Below are 23,087 nucleotides of genomic sequence, written 5' to 3' on the forward strand. Positions count from 1 at the left end.
GTTACCCAGGCTGGAGTGCAATGGCGCGATCTCGGCTCACCGCAACCTCCGCCTCCTGGGTTCAGGCAATTCTCCTGCCTCAGCCTCCTGAGTAGCTGGGATTACAGGCACGCACCACCATGCCCAGCTAATGTTTTGTATTTTTAGTAGAGACGGGGTTTCACCATGTTGACCAGGATGGTCTCGATCTCTTGACCTCGTGATCCACCCGCCTCGGCCTCCCAAAGTGCTGGGATTACAGGCTTGAGCCACCACGCCCGGCCAAGCTTGGGATTCTTAATGAAAAGATTGTCCTAAGGAAAAATAATGAAGGAGAGGAAACTGGCTTCCCAGTCCTTGAATGGGTACACTGAAATCTCAGACGGGGCTGCTGGCAAGGAAGAACTCCCCATTATCTGAGAACTTCCATTCCTATGGCTCCAGTGGGATCTATTCTGGCTCAGCGTACTTTTTGGCCACCTCTTTGTCTGGGAAATACAAACTCAATAGAATGTTGGCCTTGGTTTAATTTTAGCAAGGTAAATCTCATTTTTTAAAACCTAGAATAAACTCCAAAGTCAGCTGATATTACCCTGACACAAATACTCAAAGCTAAACTGAAAAATCCAGACTGACTTCTCTCTCCCACCAGGCGGGTGGAATGCAAACTCATTTCCATGTAAGTTTACAAAGAAAAACAGGCTGGTAAATTCGCCGGGTGTGGTGGTGGGCACCTGTAATCCCAGCTACTCGGGAGGATGAGGCACGAGAATCACTTGAACCTGGGAAGCGGAGGTTACAGTGAGCCACGACAGTGCACTGTACTCCAGCCTGGGTGACAGAGGAGACTCTGTCTCAAGAAGATAAAACATTACATGGATAATATATACAACCAAAACCCAAGACAAATCATCGCAATGATTGAGAGCTGGTAGAACAACCAAAGGCCTCCTCAGCCAGCCCTCCCACCCCATCCTCATCCCTTATCCCATCATTACCTGGGTGGCCTTGTCATTGGTGCAGCAAGTGAAGGCCCCATCAGCATCTCGTGGCCACTGGCCCAGAAGGTAGGAGCTGAGGATGGTGTCCAGGGAGAATGTACGCCGGACCTGGGGTGGCTGAGGCCTACACACTGACTTTTCTGGGGCCACCGAGCATGGGACGCTGGCTGCAAGAGAACACGGCCCAAACACCTTGCCATCAGCATGGAAGAAGGAGACGTGGCAGTCACCTTCCTCTTCTAAGAGATGTGGGCTACCTGCCCCACTCATACCCACCACCATCCTCAAAAAATTTGAAACAGCCTGAAATAGCACATATGGTCTGACAAGAGCTTTCCTGACTTATTCAGCTCACCTTTATGATGGGAAACAATTTATACCATTTTACTTTGGACTTGGGGGTACTTTATAAATGTCCTCTATCCTTTTCCTGCTCCTAATGGACTATGAATGGTGAACTCCTGGACCTTCACACTGAGTTTCCTGAGAGCAGCACTGTTTCCCATCATTGAAGACAGAACTCTAAGTGGATAAAAAACAAATTTTCTTTTTTTTTTTTTTTTTTTTTTTGAGACGGAGTTTCGCTCTTGTTACCCAGGCTGGAGTGCAATGGCGCGATCTCGGCTCACCACAACCTCTGCCTCCTGGGTTCAGGCAATTCTCCTGCCTCAGCCTCCTGAGTAGCTGGGATTACAGGCACGCGCCACCATGCCCAGCTAATGTTTTGTATTTTTAGTAGAGACGGGGTTTCACCGTGTTGACCAGGATGGTCTCGATCTCTTGACCTCGTGATCCACCCGCCTCGGCCTCCCAAAGTGCTGGGATTACAGGCGTGAGCCACCGCGCCCGGCCTACAAATTTTCTTCTTTTATCTCCTGCCCTTCTTCCTCCCTCCAGCACCTTTGCAGGGCTTAGACACTGCACAAATTCAATCCCTTAACTGAAGGCCTCCTCTTCCTCATCATAGTTCCTTCAGGACTGGTTAGCTCCCCGGGGAACCCAGGTGGCCGACATACAGGAACTACTTTCAGTTATCCAGGATTGAGGAATCTACTTTAGGGAAATACCCAGGTCTTTTGGTTCTCTCCTCTGTCTTTGACTTCTATCTAAATGGGACAAAAATAAAGCAATTATAAATCTGTTCACAGGCTGGGCAGCGGTGGCTCACACCTGTAATCCCAGCATTGTGGGAGGCTGAGGTGGGCGGATCACTTGAGGTCAGGGGTTTGAGACCAGCCTGGCTAACGTGGTGAAACCCGTCTCTAATAATAATATAAAAATGAGCCAAGCGCCAAGTGTGGTGGTGGGCACCTGTAATCCCAGCTACTCAGGAAGCTGAGGCACAAGAATTGGTTGAACCTGGGAGGAGGAGGCTGCAGTGAGCCAAGATCATACCACTGCACGCCAGCCTGGGCGACAGGGGTAAGACTCTGTCTCCAAAAATAAATTGAATAAATAAGTAAGTAAATAAATAAATCTATTCCTTTATTTTTACTTTGGTTAAAGCTTTCTGGGAGGAGGTAAAAGCTGAAACTGTGGATAAAATGTAAGGGTATTGGAATCATCAGGAAGTTGCAATCGTCTAAGTTGACCCTGTTTTCCATGGTCACATTCAAAACACTCCATTATCTTAAAATCTATAAATCTGTTTCATTTAAACAGAACAAAATGCTTTCACATCTGTAGTAATCCCCTAATAAGTCATATGTATTTAGCACAGCAAAAAGAACTGGGAGCTGTAGGTATAAATAAACCTCAAGAACATTATATTAAAAAGACACCAAAAGGTTGGCAGTTCCTCAGAAAGTTAACATAGAATTACCATATGACCCAGCGATTCCACTCCTAGGTATATACCCACAAAGGACCAAAAGCATGGACTTGAAACATTTTTCACAATGGCCAAAAGGTGGGAGAAATCTGAGCATCTACAAATGGAGAAATGGATAAACAAATGCAGCATGTACATACAGTGGAATATTATTTAGTTTTTCAAAAGGAAGGCAATTCTGACGCATGCTACAATACAGATGATGCTGAGTTAAGCCAGACAAAAGGACAAATATTGTGTTTTTCTTGAGGTACCTAAAATACGCAAAAAAAAAAAACACACAAAAAAACAAAAACAGAATAAACTTTACCAAGGGCTTAGGAGGAGGACAGGGAGTAAGAGTTATTGTTTGATGGATAGAGTTTCTGTTTGGGATGAAAACCTTTTGGAAATGGACCCTGGTTATTGCTGCACAACATTGTAAATGTATGTAATGCCAGTGAACATACGCTTTTATGGTTCAAATAATAAGTGTGTATTTTACTACAATAAAAAAAGGATACTAACAACACTACCTCCATTCTAAATTTATTGAAGCATTTACATACATTTTGCCATAATCAGTAGTACTATATTATGTTCTGCCTGGTTCCACCTATTTCATATACCCTTTCCTATGTATTAACAATGTACATATTTGTTATTTTACTTTATTTTTGAGATGAAATTTTGCTCTTGTTGCCCAGGCTGGAATGGAATGGCATGATCTCAGCTCACCACAACCTCCACCTCCCAGGTTCAAGCAATTCTCTGCTTCAGCCTCCCAAGTAGCTGGGATTATAGGCACACACCACCATACCTGGTTAATTTAGTACTTTTAGTACAGACAGCGTTTCTCCATGTTGGTCAGGCTGATCTCGAACTCCTGACCTCAAGTGATCCACTGACTCCGACTCCCAAAGTGCTGGGATTACAGGTGTAAGCCACTGTGCCTGGCTCATATTTGTTATTTTAAAAGACTGTATAATATTCCTCCAAGTTGATATGCACTAGTTTGCTTAGCCATTCCCATATTTTTGTCTTTTCTTTTTTTATTTTTATTTTTTGAGTCAGGGTCTCACTATGTTGCCCAGACTGGTCTTGAACTCCTGGGCTCAAGTGATCCTCCTGCCTTGGCCCCCCAAAGTGCTGGGATTACAGGCATGAGCCACCACACCCGGCCCATTCCTATATTATTGAACATCTGAGGGACTCCTCTCCAATTTGGGTATCAAAAATGTTACCACATGGCCAACTCTTACTCTGTGTTTTTATCTAATCCCTGGCATAGTTCTAGATCATCTCACTCAGCCATCATATAACACGTACTTCTTTAAAACAAGTGAATAATTTATAACTACAACAGTACTAAATGTGAACCGTAAAAAAGTCAGGAAATACATAAATATAAACAAACAGAAAAAAACGCTCACGGCCATTCGTGGTGGCTCACGCCTGTAATCTCAGCACTTTGGGAGGCCGAGGCGGGTGGATCACCTGAGGTCAGGAGTTCAAGACCAGCCTGGCCAACATGGTGAAACCCTGTCTTTTCTTGTTAAAAAAAAAAACAAAAAAAAACAAACCCTTACCTCTCAACACTCAGAGATTACCAATGTTATGAGAAATATAAACTTACAGGTCTTACCTCTTCTCTGTGTGTGTGTGTGTGTGTGTGTGTGTGTGTGCGCACGCGCATATACATATATATATGTGCTTTACAATTTACAATGGGATCATACTGTACATATTGTTTTGCTTTATGTTTTTACCTTATAAACATCTTTCCAAATCAATATCATGTTGATATATTGAATTAAAATTATATACATAAAACACATCATTTTAAATGATCTTAACATTCGTAGGTTAAACCTCTTCAAAGGCTCTCTTTCAAAGATGGAGGTAAAGTCTCATTCTTCCTCAAGGTCGCTAAATCTCAGAAAAACTATACTGCATACCATTTCCCACCCATGTCCCAAGCCTTCCCTCCTCGGAGATTCTGCATGGGTCCAAGGTTAAAATCTGTTCATCTGTCAGGGCCAGCCTTATTGCTTCCCCTCCACCAAGCCTTCTGCATCCACTGGAATCCCTTGGAAGCAATGTCTTGGAATTTTCTGTTTCCTCAGTACTTTGTACTCTTCTAGTAATGGGCACCCTCTCTTGAGGAATAGGGTATTTGTAACTCCTAGATAATAAACAGCCTGAGGCCAAGGATGGGCTCTGATTTCTCTTTGTATACCCCACAGTGTCTAAAGCATAGGGCTGGCAATTGGCAGGCACCTAAGTATTTGAATAAAATTTAAAAATCACAAGAAGCGTAGACTGGCTCTAATTTTACCAGGGATTCTGACTCTGCATGCATGCTCAACCCACCCACCTAGAGTAAACAGCCCATCGCTGCTTGTCTTTTTTTCTCTCTCTGAGGCTTAGGAAAGTCCAACCTTTCTTAACCTTCCTGCAACCTTGTTGCCTACCAAGTTGGTGATAGGCATGCTGGGTTCAAGCCGCAACTTTATCTCACCAGCATTTCAACCACTCATTTTCCTAACCTGGGTTTAAAATCAAAAGGTAGCAATCCAGATATTTCTGGGAGCTTCTGACCCACATCAGCAGCCAGCTCAGGCCAAAATGCTGTCCTATGGGCCTCCAAAACTGTCTATTAGAGTCCAGTGACAAGGCAAGGACTCTGGAAAGCGGATTTACAAAATTACATGACAGATAACCAAAGAGGCAGATGGGCCACCGACGACCAAGTGATTGGCATAAGGGGTAGGATATCATAATCCTGAAGGCTGCTTCACCAGTTTCAAAGGAAAAGGAGTAGGACTCCAGGGCTGAGATAAGTGACAGGAGAAAGGTTTCCTGGAGCTACTTCTCCCATGCCCTCATCTGAAGTCCATGCACAAATCCCTTTTAGATTCTTTCCTTACTGAGACCCTAAAGCTATCCCATGTTTATGTTGTACTTTCAAGTTTTGCCCCATCCCCACAAAGTACTTTGGTGTGCTGTCATCTTTTACTCTCCTGTCAGCTGTAAAAAGGGATAGGGAAAGACTGATAAGGAAGACTAAGGCACAAAGAAGCTTAGTCTCTGATTAGACACCATCACTCTATAAGTCAGCAGCAGTCCCAGATATAAATCCCAGCCTCCTTCCTCCTAATTCAATCTTCCAACTACTCACTGAGGCTCACATCCCTCTTCTATCAGGACCCCTCTGAGGCTGCTGAGACACCTGCCTAGACACCTGGAGGATGAATTGTATTTATTTATTTATTTAGAGACGAAGTCTCACTCTGTCGCCTAGGCTGGGGAAGGATCGCTTTTATTTATTTAGAGACGGAGTCTCACTCTGTTGCCCAGGCTGGAGTGCGGTGGCACAATCTCTGTTCGCTGCAGCCTCCACCTCCGAATTCTCCTGCTTCAGCCTCCTGAGTAGCTGGGACTTCAGGCATGCACCACCATGCCCAGCTAATTTTTGTATTTTTAGGAGGGACAGGGTTTCACCACATTGGCCAGACTGGTCTCAAACTCGACCGCCCGCCTCGGTCTCCCAAAGTCCTGGGATTGCAGCTGTGAGCCACCACGCCTAGCTGCTTTTTTACTGAAAGCTTCTTTTTAGCATCTAATGTAAGAGATGGCAGGCCCAATCCTATTGTTTCCAATGACCTATTTTTTGTTTGCTTTTGTTTGTTTCTTGAGGAGGAAGTCTTTGAAACTTGGAGTAAAGGACTCTATTATCTCCTAGGGATAACTTTAACCCATTTTATATTAGTTTCCATCACCCTTCATATCCTATCAATGAGTCAAATCTTTAGGACAATAATCATAGGTGGTACTTTGCTCCCAGTACTCACAGAGCTGGGGTGCACCCAAAGTCCTGGAATGTGATGTGAGAATCCAATCAAGGCATTTTGGTAAACTCTACATTCTTTCCAGCTGCCTCTGAGCAGTTATCCATTAAGACTCTGGACTTGGTGGGTACTGACTTGTTCTTCCATTTATAAAAAAAAGTCACACAAATAGCAGAAAATAAATAAAAAGGGGGAAAAAAGGAGGGAGGGAAAGGACTGAGGAGAAACCAAGGAACCCCCAATCCAGAATCTGCAGCCCCTGACTCCCTCTCTTCCGGCAGACGTGCAAGGATCTCACTACATCTAAATCAAACAGGAAGACTTGCCTCAGTTTCTTTTCCTTAAATGAACAGACAGCTGGGCCTCAGCCTTATTTCCACAGAGGCCACATCCTGGTGTAGGGTGCTGGCACAGCACCTTGCTGGCCACAAGATGACAAAATTACCTTCTGTCTCGGAGCCCTTAGCAAGGCTCCACCACCCTCCCAAATCTCCAAATTCTTGGCATGTCCCAGCTCTTTTGAGGAGGCTAAAATATCATATTGGCTTTAAGCCTAGGAAATAAGGGAGGGGACTTTTTTTAAAAATTAGATTTTTGGCTGGGCGTGGTGGCTCATGCCTGTAATCCAAGTACATTGGAGGCCAAGGTGGGCGGATCACATGAGGTTGGGAGTTCAAGACCAGCCTGACCAACATGGTGAAATCCTGTCTTTAAAAAAAATTTTTTTAAATTAGATTTTAATAGTTATAAATAAAAACTACCACTTATTTCACAAACCTCCTTGAAAGTGGTTTGGTAAACAACTGCTTCTTTGGACACCAAAACTGGTTAAGGGCTAAAACAAGGTGTTAATTTCCCCCAAATACAACATGAACCAAAGCCAAAATGAGACACTTGACATGTCTTGTGCCATCCTTGAAGGGGCTGCAGGCTGGTGCAGTGTGCTCCCGCCCCGATATCTAGTAGGGGCTAACAGGTAGGGAGTGTAGGTCTGACTGCAGCTCTGCCTCCCTGTGGTGTGACTGCAGCCAACGCCATCCAACCTCAACCTCACTGGTCTTGCTCTCCCTCTGGCACAATCCTGGCTAAGTTACCTCTTAGGGATGTTGGAAAAAAATGAAGAGATGCAAATATACTTTAAAGCCTTAGTTAGAAAAATTATGCCAAATCAACATCCTTTAGGATCGAAGGTGTAGGTGAAGGAGTCAGGAAAGAGGAGACTACCCAAAGACCTGCAGAGTAAGCCCTAGCCCCTGTATCCATAGGCCTATACTCTCCTGGCCCCATGGGAAGGTGCCCATTTTTAATGTCAAAGCCCTTTCCTTTACTGCTGACAGTCTAACCCAGGAATAAATGATGCAGGGGAATATAAAGCTGCTTGCAGACCTGGGCATCACCAGCTTCAGGTCAGCACTTCTTCTGCCCAGTGAGACTGACCTCAATAGAGAACATCCCCTAAGAAATCTTCTAGGTGAGCCTCATTGAGATAGTTGCTCTTGGGCTTATCCTCCGAGGGCATACTGGAAAGATCTGGGCATCAGGTTCTGCCCTGCACTTGTGCGATTATTGTTAAAGGAGAAGCAGCATTGAGAAGTCACAACAGTTGCTTGTGGTTTGAAGATGAACTGGTTTCACTTCTGGAAAGCACCCCTCTCGGATTTAGGAAACAGGGGAGGGAAATACGACAATAGGCTTCCCTATCAAAGAAGAGAAGCCCGTATCATGACAGGCCATGACAAAGCAGCAGGCTGCTGGGGCACCGGCTGGGTGGCTGAGGAGGGTGGAGTGTCCTGTTTACAGCACCATGGGGTATTATCAGCCCATCGCATGCAGCAGCCTCCACAGCCAACCACCTGGTGAAGCACCCTGGCATTGGGCCAGGCCATTTCACCATGTAACTGGGCAGTGGCGGATGCTTTGGTTCTTGGGCAACAGCAAATGGAAAAAACAAAACAGAACAGCATACACCGGAGATAAGAAGCCTTAGGTGCTATCTTCCAGAGCCACTTGGTCCTGTCTCCCAACTGCTATACTAGTATGGCTTTAGGGAGAGGGAGCTATGAGCGGAAAGGGCCAGTGGTCAAGTGTCTGCCTGCTGGAGGAAAGTCAACAGGGCAGAAGGCACACAAACAGCCGGGAAGACAATGAACCAAGAGCAGAAGATGGGCCTGGCACACTGCAGCAGACTGATGCCTTCGGTAAGCAGATTTTGAGCACTCACTACGAGCCACCTCACTGTGATAAACACTGGAGGATTAAGACAAGGACCTGCTGATGAGATTGAAGTGAGCAACGCTCATGCAACTTATTTCTAAGTGAAAGGCTACAGGCACATCCCCTAGGGGATATTCCCCCAGGAAATGCCTCTTCAGGAGGACCACCAATTTGTCTCTGCTGTTCCCAATATCCCCTGCTAAAAATCAGCTCAGGCATGACCATACCAGCATATCCCCGCTACAGGTACCTAAAGGAGAAGGGTGACAGCTCTTAAAAGAAGGGCAGAAATGGTATTAGAGGAAAGACAGTAGATAATGCAGGAACTGAGGCATTGTGACCGCTCTTCTCAGCATGACCAGAGATAGTCTGTGGGGTGGAGGCTTAGCAGTTTGTGATGGGAAATCAGCCCCTGACCAATAGGTTCTGGCTGGGCATCTCGGGGGTGTGCTCCACTTATTTCACTCTCTTTGGGATGATGCAGGAGAGAAAAGCCGGGGAAATAACGACAAAGCTACTCTCCACCCATCGTAGTCATCCCAAAATACCCAAGAAGGACTACAGGAGGAAAATGAGAGAGGCAGCCAATGAGATCTCACACGTGGCAAAAACTCAACAGCGAGCTGGTTCGACAAACAAGTTATGAGTCATTTTCTCATGGCACCAAGACTTGAAGCATAGCTAGTACTAGTCTTCTCATTTACCCTGTTTTTTGTTTTTATTTTTTTGATCTCACCTCTTCTCTTAAAGAGAAAATAACTCTTATTACCATAACAGAAACTATGCACATGTTAGAGGAAGGAACGCAGATGAGCAAAAACTGAAAACGACCAACTATGCATGCCCCCACTCAGAGATCGCCACTGTGCTCACCAATCCTCATCTCTCTCCGTGCACAAGCCTGCATAAGTATTTTTAGTAAAATGAGGTCATAGTATACATGCTTTTCTACAACCTGTTTTTTTCAGTCAATGATCTTCACTTAAGGAGGAGAAGCAGGCAGGGTCAGAGCAGCGTGGTTGGACACAGGGGGAGCAGATCCTGTCCTGTCCTGTCCTAACTGTGATGCAGCATTTCTGTTAGAGGGAAACGTTCATCTGGAGTAGAAGAGCAAAGTAAAACAGAGATTCAGAATTTCTAAACATTTCCCCAGTAACAGATTTGCAGCAAGCAGGGGAAGTTCCTCCTAGCAGCTTCACAGGGATTATTTTTCTATTTCAGTACATTTGTTAGGATTAAATAGTGCAGGCCGTCTTCTGAGCTCCCTGTGGTCCATTGCTGCTTAACTGCTTAACTAGGGATGTGTGGGTTTTGTGGGGAAGTTGTGGTGAAACTGAAATTTCAAATATGACTGGACAAGAGTTAGAAGCCCTCCTTGGAAAGCCCAAGGAGACCCCATCCATCCCAGCTAAAAAAATTAAATCTGGAGCTCCAAACACTTCAACAACACTTCTTTCAATAGCTATCCTTAACTGGAAGAAGAAAATAAAGAAACTACGTTAGAAAGAAAGAAGAAAAATATTACATCCCATGTTATCCCTACTGCCAATAAGACTTACTACCCCAAATGAAAAAATGAGTGATATTTGTACACACATGAAAAACTTCTCAGCCAGGCTCTCAATTAATTACTGACTCCATATTTAAGTGTACAGCTTAAGTGAGAGCCACTGAAAGCATTTCTGGCTGTATGTCCGACTTCCCAAGATGCAGACCACATCTGTAGGCAGCTGGAGAGACAGGCCAAGAGAAACCCTTCTGGAGATGTCATTGTGGGAAAAAAATAAGGTCTACATTGGCTCTTTGTAACAGCAAGGAGAACAAGGATGATCCCAAAGTGTATGTGTGTATATGGAAAGAGCAGACGGCAGTTACTTAGACATTTGTTCAATTCTCAAGAAGCTGGAGTTAGAAGAAAAGGAAGTGGTGTGAACTTTTCACCTTTTATCTGAATTCTCTGAAGAGGAGTTCTGTAGGATTTCAACATTCTTAAAACAAAACAAAACACTAGCAGTTACTGATTGGAACATACTTTCCTTTGGGATCTACATGGCCTTTGCAGTAATAGCAGAAATAGCACGTAGCCTAGCCCCTTACCTCTAAAAAAAAATCCTTACTCTATGGTTATTTGGGAGTGATGGATTTCTGCAGGGCTATTTTAAACTCAAAGGACAGGCATAAACCCTTCATATCTTCACTTCTCACAGGAATCTGATTCCCATCAAGTGGGAAAGAAATCATGAAGCCCAATCAGCTCTTAAGTAGTGTTTTTAAGGCCGGGCACAGTGGCTCACACCTGTAATCTCGGTACTTTGGGAAACCAAGGAAGGCGGATCACAAGGTCAGAAGTTGGAGACCAACCTGGCCAACATGGTGAAACCCCTTCTTTACTAAAAATACAAAAAATTAGCCAGGTGTGGTGGTGCACGCCTGTAATCCCAGCTACTCTAGAGGCTGAGGCAGGAGAATCACTTGAACCCAGGAGGTGGAGGTTGTGGTGAACAGACATCAGGCTATTGCACTCCAGCCTGGGCAACAAAGCAAGATTCTCACACAAAAAAAGTAGTGTTTTAAGAAAGGTGAAGGAAAAAACAGATTAGGGAGGTTCAAAGACAAAAAAACCTCACAAGAGGACAACTGATAGAAACTGTACTCTGATTTCTGTTCTGGATATGTGCACCCACACATGCTCATGAATTCTCTTATGTAAGAGGGGGCTGAGTTTCCAAGGTGATGTAGGGCCTACGACATACCACCATGTAGACAGGTGAACTGATTTCTCCAAGGTCACAGAGCAAACTGAGACGTTTTATTACCCAAACAGAAGATTTCTGAAAGTACATTTCCCACCCTGTGTTTTGTTGGCAGATTCAACTATGTCATGACCTCCTGGCTTCCTTGGTTCAGGAACTACTCCATGGGTTGGAAGAGTTCTATTCCTTTCCCTTGTTAGAAACCAGGATGATCACATCTGGGTCTCAGGAACACTAGTTTACCCATTGGGCATGTTGGGTGGGCCAAGGTAGGAAGAGAACAATTTAAAGATGAGAGCTTGGCCAGGGGTGGTGGCTCCTACCAGTAAGCCCAGCACTTTGGGAGGCCAATGCAGGAGAATCACTTGAGTTCAGGAGCTTGAGACCAGTCTGGGCAACATAGCGAGACTCTACCTCTCCAAAACAGAAAAATTTTTTTATTAGCTGGCATGGTGGCATGACATGCTTGTAGTCCCAGCTACTTGGGAGGCTGAGGTTGGGAGGATTCTTTGAGCCCAAGAGGTTGAGGCTGCAGTGAGCCATGATTGTGCCACTGCACTCCCGCCTGAGTGACAGTGAGACCCTGTCTCAAAATTTAAAAAAAGGTGGGGGGGGATCCCTTTTCTAGTGAGGAAGGTAGAAAGCAAGTGAAAGAAGGAAAAGGAAATTAAAACAGGATTAGAGAGAACTTTCACATAATCAAAAGAATTTCTGCTTTATGAACAAATGATGACTTACTTTTGGCTCCATTCAACTTGCCTTCTCCCTGACTTAAAACAAACTGCCAGACAACACATACAGTCATTCCTCAGTATCTGTGGGGGATTGGTTTCAGGACCTCCTGCAGATACCAAAAGCTGTGGACACGCAAGCCCCTCATATAAAATAGTATAGTATTTGCATATGATCTATGCACATCCTCCCATATACTTTATTACTTATTTATTTTTCTTTTAATTCAGGGTTTTGCTCTGTTGCCCAGGCTGGATGGAGTGCAGTGGCATGATCACAGTTCACTGCAACCTCAAACTCCTGGGCTTAAGCAATTCTCCCTCCTTGGCCTTCCAAAGTGCTGGGATTACAGGTATGACCCACCTCAGCCTCCCAGGTAGCTGGGATAACAGGTACGAACTACTTTGCCCAGCTAATTAAAAAAATTTTTTTTGTAGAGACAGGATCTCTCTATGTTGCCCAGGCTGGTCTCAAACTCCTGGGCTCAAGCGATTCTCCTGCCTTGGCCTCCCAAAGTGCTGTGATTATAGCTATGAGCCACCTTGCCCAGCCTCCCCCAATCCCACACTTTATCTCTAGATTTCTTATAACTCCTAATACAAGGTAAATGCTATATAATTAGTTGTTATACTGTATTGTATAAGAAATAATGACAAGAAACCAGGCGTGGTGGCTCACACCTGTCATCCCAACACTTTGGGAGACTGGTGCAGGAGGGTCACTTGAGCCCAGGAATTTGAGACCAGCTTGGGAAACATAAAGAGACCATGTCTCTACAAAAAAAAAATTTTTTTTCTGAAATACTTTGTTCACATGTGGTTTTATATACGAAAAATTTTTTAGAAATTAGCCAGGTGTGGCGGTATGTGCCTGTAGGCCCAGATACTCCGGAGGGTGAGGTGGGAAAATTGCTTGAGCCAAGGAAGTCAAGGCTGCAGTGAGCTGTGATCATACCACTGCACTCCAGCCTGGGTGACAGAGCGAGACTGTCTCAAAAAAAAAAGGAAAGGAAGATACAATGACAAGAAAAAATAAGTCTGTATAATTTTTTTCCAAGTGTTTTTGATACTCAGCTGATAGAGCCCCCACATGCAGAGGGCCGGCGGTATATGTTTTAGCAACTTAAAAGCCTACGAACATTGACAGAATTTGATGGTCCCATTTTGTTGCCTTCTCCCCAGTGATTCCAATGGCCAAAAGACAATTTTTTGGTTATTCTTTTTTTTGAACTGCTCATGTCAACACTCACATCTATTAGTGTTAATTCAGAACTGGCTTTATGTAACTCCCAAAGTAATATGTCTATCTGGAAGAGTTGTCAATAGATGCCAAAACCACTGGGCCAAAGGTCATGGGGAACAGAAGATTTATATAATCCCAAAATATTACCCCATAAACCACTTACAAAGAGAATAATGTACTTTTTTTTTTTTTTTTTTTTTTTGAGACAGAGTTTCGCTCTTGTTACCCAGGCTGGAGTGCAATGGCGCGATCTCGGCTCATCGCAACCTCCGCCTCCTGGGTTCAGGCAATTCTCCTGCCTCAACCTCCTGAGTAGCTGGGATTACAGGCACGCGCCACCATGCCCAGCTAATTTTTTGTATTATTAGTAGAGACGGGGTTTCACCATGTTGACCAGGATGGTCTCGATCTCTTGACCTCGTGATCCACCTGCCTCGGCCTCCCACGAGAATAATGTACTTTTATAGTCTGGGGGCTACTATACCACCTCAAGTGATCTAACTGAGCCTGACTAGCAGTGGACATTCTGGCATTATGTACCTCCTAAAGTGACATTTTATGAAGTACATAGCTTTATCCATAAGATGTTCTTGTCAGAAATGTTTAACCTGAACATAATCAGGCCCCAAATCTAACTTCCCATTTACAGGAAATACAGGGGATAAAGGAGCAAGTTAGATGCCACCATGAGGAAACAGAAAAATCCAATGTGGGACTATTAGAGACAACTGATGCCCACTGTTCAAAATGTCAGTCATAAAAACAAACACAACAAAGCCAAGAGACAGGAGCGGGGAGCAGTTCTAGATTGAGAGACTGTTAAAACAGTCTGGGTTCTGATCAAAGACAAAAGAGCCATCAAAGGGGAAGTTTGAAAATGGACTAGATAACATCTGTAGTCCACTTTTGCTTTTGGCAAAACCACAATTACTTTTGCACCAACCTAATAGATGGTGTCATTTCATTAGGTATAATGATGGTATTATGATTATGGAGAAGAATGTTTTTATTCTCAGGAGATGCCACTGATATGAAGTGACAAGTGTCATGATATTTGCAACTTTCCGTCAAATTGTACACCCAGAAAAGTGCATATGGATATACATACGTGCATACGTGGGTATGTCTACACACACACATACATAAACAGAAGAGAAAAGAGAGATAAGACCATTGTGGCAAGAAGTTATCAATGAGCTAGGTAAAAGATAAATGGGTAGACATTGTGCCTCTAATTTTTCTATAGATTTGCAATTTTCCAAAATAAAGTTGTAAGAAAAAAATACTGGCTTCATTTAGGAAGACAAATTCAATTCACTCCTCAGCAAGTACCCAAACCCTTTAGCATTTCAACATTGGCAGGTTATAGCCAAATTCAGCTGGGTCACTGGACTTCTAATTTGGGGGACTGAAGGTAGGCAAGAAATAAAAGCATGGAGGCTCATGCCCATAATCCCAGCACTTTGGGAGACCGAGGTGGGAGGATCACCTGAGGTCAGGAATTCAAGACCAGCCTGACCAACATGGAAAAACCCTGTCTCTACTAAAAATACAAAATTAGCTGGGCACGGTGGTACATGCCTGTAATCCCAGCTACGTGGGAGGCTGAAGCAGGAAAATCACTTGAACCCGGGAGGCACAGGTTGTGGTGAGCTGAGATTGAGCCATTGTGCTCCAGCCCAGGCAACAAGAGCAAAACTCAGTCTCAAAAAAAAAAAAAAAAAAAGCCAGGTGCAGTGGTTCATGCCCGTAATCCCAGCAATTTGGGAGGCTGAGGCGGGTGGATCACCTGAGGTCAGGAGTTCGAGACCAGCCTGGCCAGCATGGAGAAACCCCATCTCTACTAAAAATACAAAATTAGCCAGCCATGGTGGCACATGCCTGTGATCCCAGCTACTTGGAAGGCTAAGGCAGGAGAATCGCTTGAGCCTGGGAGGCAAAGGTTGCGGTGAGCTGAGATCGCACCATTGCACTCCAGCCTGCGTAACAAGAGTGAAACTATGGCTGAAAAAAGAAAAAGAAATAAAAGCATGGATAAGGCTGAGGCAAGGAACTGAAAGTCATAAGATGTAAGTTAATGCAAGATAGAATCAAGATACTAATTGAAAGACACACTAAACTGAATTAAGAAGTGTCATGTCATCCTAGGAGCAAGACCAAGACTCCGGGCAGAATTAAGAGCTTCCTATAAGTCCAGAAACATGGCTGGAGTGGGATATAACCTCAGATATACACAGCCAAGTGGTCCCTCAGCATCCGTTTGTCATGATTGCTCTTCAAAAGGAAAGCAGAAACCAGTGAGATCCCACAGAGAGGTAAAAATGGCTAAACAGAGGGTAGCTTGATCCCAAGGGGGAAGGAAAATGAATTAGAATTTATCAGTAGTCTTCTGTGCTGGTGCAAACATGAAGGACAGTAAAAAGGTTTTAGTTAGAATATGAGAGAGTCTAGCTAGATAGGTAAAAGGTTGAATGAGGGTGGCTACAGTCTGCCTCCGAACAGGCCCAGGAAGAGATCGTTACACATCCCCAGCTGTCTCAGTATTCACCCTTGAAGATGGGCAACTGTACCAGATGGGTCTGGGGTCTCCTCTAGCTCTAGAATTCCCCAACTATTAAAGGGTAAATAAGAGATGGCTACTGACCAATCAGCTAAATTGAAAGCTCAGAGCCCATGCTATTATCTGGGACAAGATAAGTAGGGAAAAAAAAAAAAGGCACAAAGTCAAAGGGAGATTTGCCTTTCCTAGGCCCATCAGCCGTGTTGTGGGCTCCCAGGTGATCTCGCCCACCTCCTCCTCCAAGCAGGAGAATATAAATAGCACTCAATTTACCTGTGGCTAGCCACAAGCAGAAGTCTGGTCACATGACTGGGCAAGCTGGGAGTAACCACCAAGTAGACGTGAGCACTCAGGGGGCAGGTTTGCTCTCTAGCTACAGTTCACTAGGTTGGACTCTGTCAGGACTGCTCCTAACCCTGAATCATTTTGTGCTGGGCTATGGGGAGGAAGCTGGGGGGCACTTATAAGGAAATTGTTCAAGATCCTCAGGGCCAGGAAGGTCGCAGTCACAGAATTTGCTTTGCCTTCAGGATCAAAGACCCTAGTAGGGTTATTATTCTCAACCCCCGTATCCTTGAAAATCTATGTGAACCATCTCGACCCACTTGCAGAAAGTCTACTCTGATCATCTCCAGCTCCTTAGTCAAGCTCTATCTACTTCGTGGCCCTAGCTTCAAAAGGGAGATATCTAAGAGACCACCACAACCCACCTAGTGGTTCCCTACCTGGGCCCTGATATTTTGGAGCAAACCTCCAATCAGTGGCAAATTCCCATGCTGAGCTCTAGCTGTGAAAGGACCCCAAAGTGCACTGAGCAACATTCCAGGGCAGACCCTGCTTTGAAGCCCTGGTCTTGCTGGTGGTTCACATTGCCTAATGGAAGCTCAAAAGTTATGTAGTGCCTCCAGGGTAAAGCTAGTCTGAAAAGCAAGATTAGATGACCCTTTCAGAAAGAGTGTTGAAGATATCACATTGGAAAGATTCATCTTACACTCAATAAATGCCGTAGGCCATTGATGGCTTCATATCAGAAGGATGCTTATGAGGAAGCCTCTCCTGTGCTTCCAGAGGCAGACAAGTGGGTGGCAACACCACTGGAAGGTAAGTTATACCCCCTTTCCCTGTATATGATGGGCTTTGGATCCGTTCTGAAATCAGAAATCCTTAACAGTAACGTCACCTTCTTTTAAAACTCAAGTAAAAAGGCTTAGCCTCATGAAGCAAAAAAAATTGATCCAGGGAAACACTGGGACATTCATTACCAATAAGTCCTATTCAAGCCTCCAAGAACTACAAGGTCCAGGCTCAGTTATGATGGTCCTCTCGGAGCAGACAGCATTGCCATTTGCACGGCGGCTCCAACACAGACCTCTTAAGCTTCAGACAACCCAACAGGAATTTGGAGTCAGCCTCTTCTCATCCCCCTGCATCTTGCCCTGATTCCAGTTGTCAACTACCTAGCATTTACTTTAGGGAAGGAAAGAGCCTGAGGAATCAGAGGACCAGAGGAGTAGAGTGTATAACTTCATCATTGCCTAAGGACAAACAATCCTGTATACATAAGCTGGGGTAACAATATAGTAAGTGCTCATGGATCTATCTCATACAACTAGCTGGGCCCCTGAAGAAAATCCTTTGATGACAACCGTGGTCAGGATTAATTAAGTCTAAGGTAGCTACAGGTAGGCATTTCAGATAAAGGATGAACTCTAAAACGAAAGATTTTCAGGAAAATGTTTTCTCTATGTTAAGAATTCGAGTAGGACACGGCAGCTGGGGGAAAACATCAGTAAGCAAAAACAATGAGAATAATTTAAGGGCCTTCAAGGAACACAGACAGATGCATAGCATGTGGTTTGGTGTGAGAGGAAAGGGGCCAGCACACAGCGGCAGTGTCTGAACCTCCAGCTCTGTCTGCTTAGCAATGATTACCAGATCCACCCCTCCTTGGGCCCTGTGGTTAATGAAAGGTTTTCACTGACTAAAAGTGAACCATCTCTTTGTGCATAAAGCTGTAACTTCTGACCTACTTGATACAATGTGCTGCACTGAACCACACAACCTGCTCACTCACAAGGCGGCAGGTACAGCCAGTTGACTGGTACATAGAAGAAAGCTAGTCTGGCCTAGACCTATACCTGGCATCACTTTGTAAACCAAACTCACTCCTTTTCCCCTCAGATCTCAACTACATAAATACGAGGTAATAGTCCTCCATGGCTCTGGTACAACAGGGCCTTCCAGTTTCATGTATTTTAAGAAATGGCCAGGCACGGTGGATCACGAGGTCAGGAATTCAAGACCAGCCTAGCCAAGATGGTGAAACCCCGTCTCTACTAAAAATACAAAAATTAGCTGGGTGTGGTGGCGGGCACGTGTAATCCCGGCTACTTGGGAGGGTGAGGCAGAGAATTGCTTGAACCAGGCAGGCAAGGTTGTAGTGAGCTGAGATAGAGCTACTACACTCCAGCCTGGGAGACAGAGTGAGACTCCATCTAAAAAGAAAAAAATTTAAAAAATGAAGAGAGTTGAGGGCAGAGCGCAGTGAGAGTGCTTCCTAGCCTAAGGAAGCAGTTTCTCTAGAAGATTCCCGGCCATCTTGAATATGCTCAGTGTGCTTCAGCAGAAGAAGCTGCAACCCTGCTGATTCCACTCCTGGGTCTATGTGGGGCATGGACTGGGCTTGGACACACAGCAGCAGACACCCAATCAGCTGTCAGAGTCTGACAACAACCTGGTCCAGCTAGAGTAGTAAGGACCAGCTATGGTCTCCTAGGAGGTGGCCTACTATAGTGGTCAATACTGGGCCCACATCCTGCCTCCGCCCCAATGTGCTATGTGAACTCAGATCACTTAACTTCTCTGGGTGTCAGCTATTCCACCTGTTAAATGGCGGAGAATACGTTATAAGGATGTAGAAGAAAATTTCCATTCTAGAGAACTCCTTGTGCAGTCAAATTAGCCTCACATATATCCATGTGTTAAGTATTTTATTTGGAAATAATTTCAAATTTATAGATGCAAGAATAAGAACAGTACATAAAACACCCATATAATCTTTACACAGATTTGCCTATTAACAGCTGCCCCATTTGCTTTACCGTCTACTTTCTTCACATGTACTTTTTCTTACACATTCTCACACCCCGCCACATATCCACATGCAAGACACACACTCACATTCAGACACACACATTTTCCTCCATTGGGTTTTTGTGTGGTGTTCTGTTTGAAAAGAACAGGGAACTACTACTGGGGGAGGGGAGGATCAAGATGAAGAGGAAGCGAAGGAGGCATGGCTATTGGGGAATGATTCCACAGCTCTGTTCCTTCTCTTTGTTTGCAATGCAAATGGCAAGCACTCAAGTGTTCTGCTTTAGAGATGAGCTATTACTGGCCAGGTGTTGTGGCTCACGCCTGTAATCCAACACTTTGGGAGGCCAAAGTGGGCTAATCATCTCAGGTCAGGAGTTTGAGACCAGCCTGGCCAACATGGAGAAACCCTGACTCTACTAAAAATATAAAAATTAGGTGGGCGTGGTGGCATGCGCCTGTAATCTCAGCTACTCGGAAGGCTGAGGCAGGAGAATCGCTTGAACCCGGGAGGCAGAGGTTGCAGTGAGCCAAGATTGGGCCATTATACTCCAGCATAGGCAAAAAGAGTGAAACTCTACCTCAAAAAAAAACAACAACAACAACAACAAATATAAGATGAGCTATTACACAAACAGGTACCAGAAAAAGTACTTGGCATATGACATTATTAGTTACCATTTATTTTAAAACAACAAACCCCACAAAAAACAATGAAGCATTTATATGAACTATGGAAACAACTTTGTTATATAGAAGCATTTCTGTAATATTTGTTGTAATGGGATTTTACCTTGTGAAGTTAAGAAATAACTAGGAAAAGAAAAAGTTTCAACTGGGTGTGATGGCTCACCTGTAATCCCACCACTTTGGGAGGCTGAGATAGGCGGATCACCTGAGGTCAGGAGTTTGAAACCAGCCTGGCCAACATGGTGAAACCCTGTCTCTACTAAAAACACAAAAATTAGCCAGATGTGGTGGCACATGCCTGTAATCCCAGCTACTCAGGAGACTGAGGGAGGAGAACTGCTTGAACCCAAGAGACACAGGTTGTAGTGAGCCAAGATCATGCCACTGCACTCCAGCCTGGGCAACAGAGCAAGATTCCGTCTCAAAAAAAAAAAAAAAAAAAGGCGGGGTGTGGTTTACACCTGTAATCCCAGCACTTTGAGAGGTCAAGACGGGCAGATCACCTGAAGTCTGGAGTTCGGATCACCTGAGGTCAGGTGTTCGAGACCAGCCTGACCAAAGTGGTGGAAACCCATTCTACCAAAAATATAAAACTTAGTCAAGCGCAGTGGCAAGTGCCTGTAATCCCAGTTACTTGGGAGGCTGAGGCAGGAGAATCGCTTGAACTTGAGAGGTGGAGGTTGCAGTGAGCCAAGACCGTACCATTGCACTCAGCCTAGGCAACAAAACAAAACGCTTTTGTTCAAAAAAAAAAAAAAATAATAAGTTTCACACAAGCACATGCTTATTAGAATATTAAAGACTTCTAGGCCAGGTACAATGGCCCATGCTTGTAATCTCAGCACTCTGGGAGGCTGAGGCAGGAGGATCACTTGAGCCCAGGAGTTTGAGACCAGCTTGGGCAATACAGTGAAACCCCATCTCTATTAAAAAAAAAAAAAAAGAATTTTTATAGAATCTGCTTTGGGGGTAAGAATGGCCTATAATCCATTTGGGAGGGTTAGATAACCTCTAAGAAGGCAATTCTCCACAATACATAATCCCCAGATGGAGCTTTCTCCTAGAGTTCAAGGCCTTGCTGGGCACATGCCTGTCTTGGAAGAGCACTATCGTACATTACAATGACTCCATTCTCAGCTAACCTAAAGCTAGGAAAGGAAGAAATGCTCAGACAGATCGTGTGCCACCTCCAGGCTTCTTTCCCATTAAGAAGTAGGAGGATGGTCACACCAGGGGTCCCCTACAGGGAGGACTAAGCTATCACCATAGCAGGATGCCACTTGCATCTACCCCCGCCCCTGCCATAGGAACATACCACTCACATGTATTCCCAGGTGCTTTTCTGGGTTTCACATCATCACACATAAGAAACCTTTTCCTGTAAGATCCATCTTCACACGTCTCCCTGACATGGCCTTGCCCGAAGCTCAGTATCCATGACCACCCCATAGAGGCAGAAAAATCTTGTGTGCCTCCTATGCCCTATCTGTCCCTGGTTAGCTATTCATTCTACATGGAAATGGCATATCTCAAACCAGCTGTAAACACTCAAAAGCCACTACCCTATCATACATATAATAATCATCATCATCTTCCAACTATCGACACCAAGCGAGTATTTATGGTGTCGAGAGTCACCTTGGGGTGCTAAGGGAAGAAACAGGTATCTTTGCAGCCCAGTTTCCAATTCTTTTTTTTTTTTTTTTTTTTTTGAGGCAGAGTCTCGCTCTGTTGCCCAGGCTGGAGGGCAGTGGCGCAGTCTTGGCTCACTGCAAACTTCGCCTCCGGGCTCAAGTGATTCTCCTACCTTATCCTCCCAAGTAGCTGGAACTAGAGACAGGTGTCACCACGCCCTGTTAATTTTTGTAGTCTTAGTAGAGATGGTGTTTCACCATGTTAGGCAGGCTGGTCTCAAACTCCAGACCTCAAGTGATCTGCCCACCTGGGCCTCCCAAAGTGCTGGGATTACAGGTTCAAACCACCACCCCAATTCTCTTTTGCTTAGCTTAACAAACGAATCTTTGCTCCTGGAATACAGGTATATAAATAGAGAGGAAACAAATGCTGGAGGTGTGCTGGGCAGGCAGCAGTGGATGCCAGCCTGAGACAAAACTCTTAACGGACTCTTTCTGCATATGTGGGAAATGCCCTTTGCCTAATTCAACAAAAGGGCTTTATTAGTCATTTGGTCTTGAACAGGAACTTCCTTTCTGGGCCTCAGTTTCCTTACCTGCAAAAGCACTGAAATGCAAAAACAATGAAATGCCACCTGTACCTGCAGGACTGCCGTGAAGATACATGAAAAACATTTGAGAGTTCCAGTCAGGCCGGGGGCGGTGGCTCAAGCCTGTAATCCCAGCACTTTGGGAGTCCGAGGCGGGTGGATCACGAGGTCAAGAGATCGAGACCATCCTGGTCAACATGGTGAAACCCCGTCTCTACTAAAAATACAAAACATTAGCTGGGCATGGTGGCGCGTGCCTGTAGGCTCACTACTCGGGAGACTAAGGCAGGAGAATTGTTTGAACCCAGGAGGCGGAGGTTGCGGTGAGCCGAGATCGCGCCATTGCACTCCAGCCTGGGTTAACAAGAGTGAAACTCCGTCTCAAAAAAAAAGAGAGTTCCAGTCAGAAGCACCACAGAGCTAAACAAATGGAACATACTGTCAAAACTAATGAAGTCCGAGCATGGTGGCTCATGCCTGTAATCCCAACACTTTGGGAGGTTGACGTGGGTGGATCACCTCATGTCAGGAGTTCGGGACCAGCATAGCCAACATGGTGAAACCCTGTCTCTAAATACAAAAATTAGCCAGGTGTGGTGGCAGTCGCCTGCAATCCCAACTACTCGGGAGGCTGAAGCAGGAGAATCACTTGAACCCAGGAGGTGGAGGTTGCAGTCAGCAGAGATTATGCCACTGAACTCCAGCCTGGCTAACAGAGTGAGACTCCGTCTCAAACAAACAAACAAAAAACCTAATGCTGTCTATATTTACCACTTTCCTGAAAAATACAGGTGAATTTTGAGTTGAGATTCAGAGAGTCTTTCTTTCTATAGAAGCAACTGTTTTTGTCTTCCTCTGTGAATACAGAACTACCCCAGATTCCAGTAAGAAGGAGTCCAGGTGCTGTTCTCAGCATTAAGGTGTGCATACCCCCATGT

The 23,087-nt window shown here is 44.8% G+C and overlaps 1 protein-coding gene across 2 annotated transcripts in view; it reads right to left on the reverse strand.

The window, feature by feature from the left end:
* FAM117A (family with sequence similarity 117 member A) overlaps window positions 1–23,087 on the reverse strand; it is a 52,880-nt gene that overhangs the window by 20,170 nt on the left and 9,623 nt on the right. For both annotated transcript variants that reach the window (XM_032279949.1, XM_032279951.1), the window contains exon 2: window positions 978–1,147. In XM_032279949.1, coding sequence (XP_032135840.1) covers window positions 978–1,147 — 170 coding nt within the window. The remainder of the gene's footprint in view (window positions 1–977; window positions 1,148–23,087) is intronic.

Source organism: Sapajus apella, unplaced genomic scaffold, assembly GCF_009761245.1.
Source record: "Sapajus apella isolate SASKATOON/1434 unplaced genomic scaffold, GSC_monkey_1.0 scaffold12, whole genome shotgun sequence".
NCBI classification, from domain to species: domain Eukaryota; kingdom Metazoa; phylum Chordata; class Mammalia; order Primates; family Cebidae; genus Sapajus; species Sapajus apella.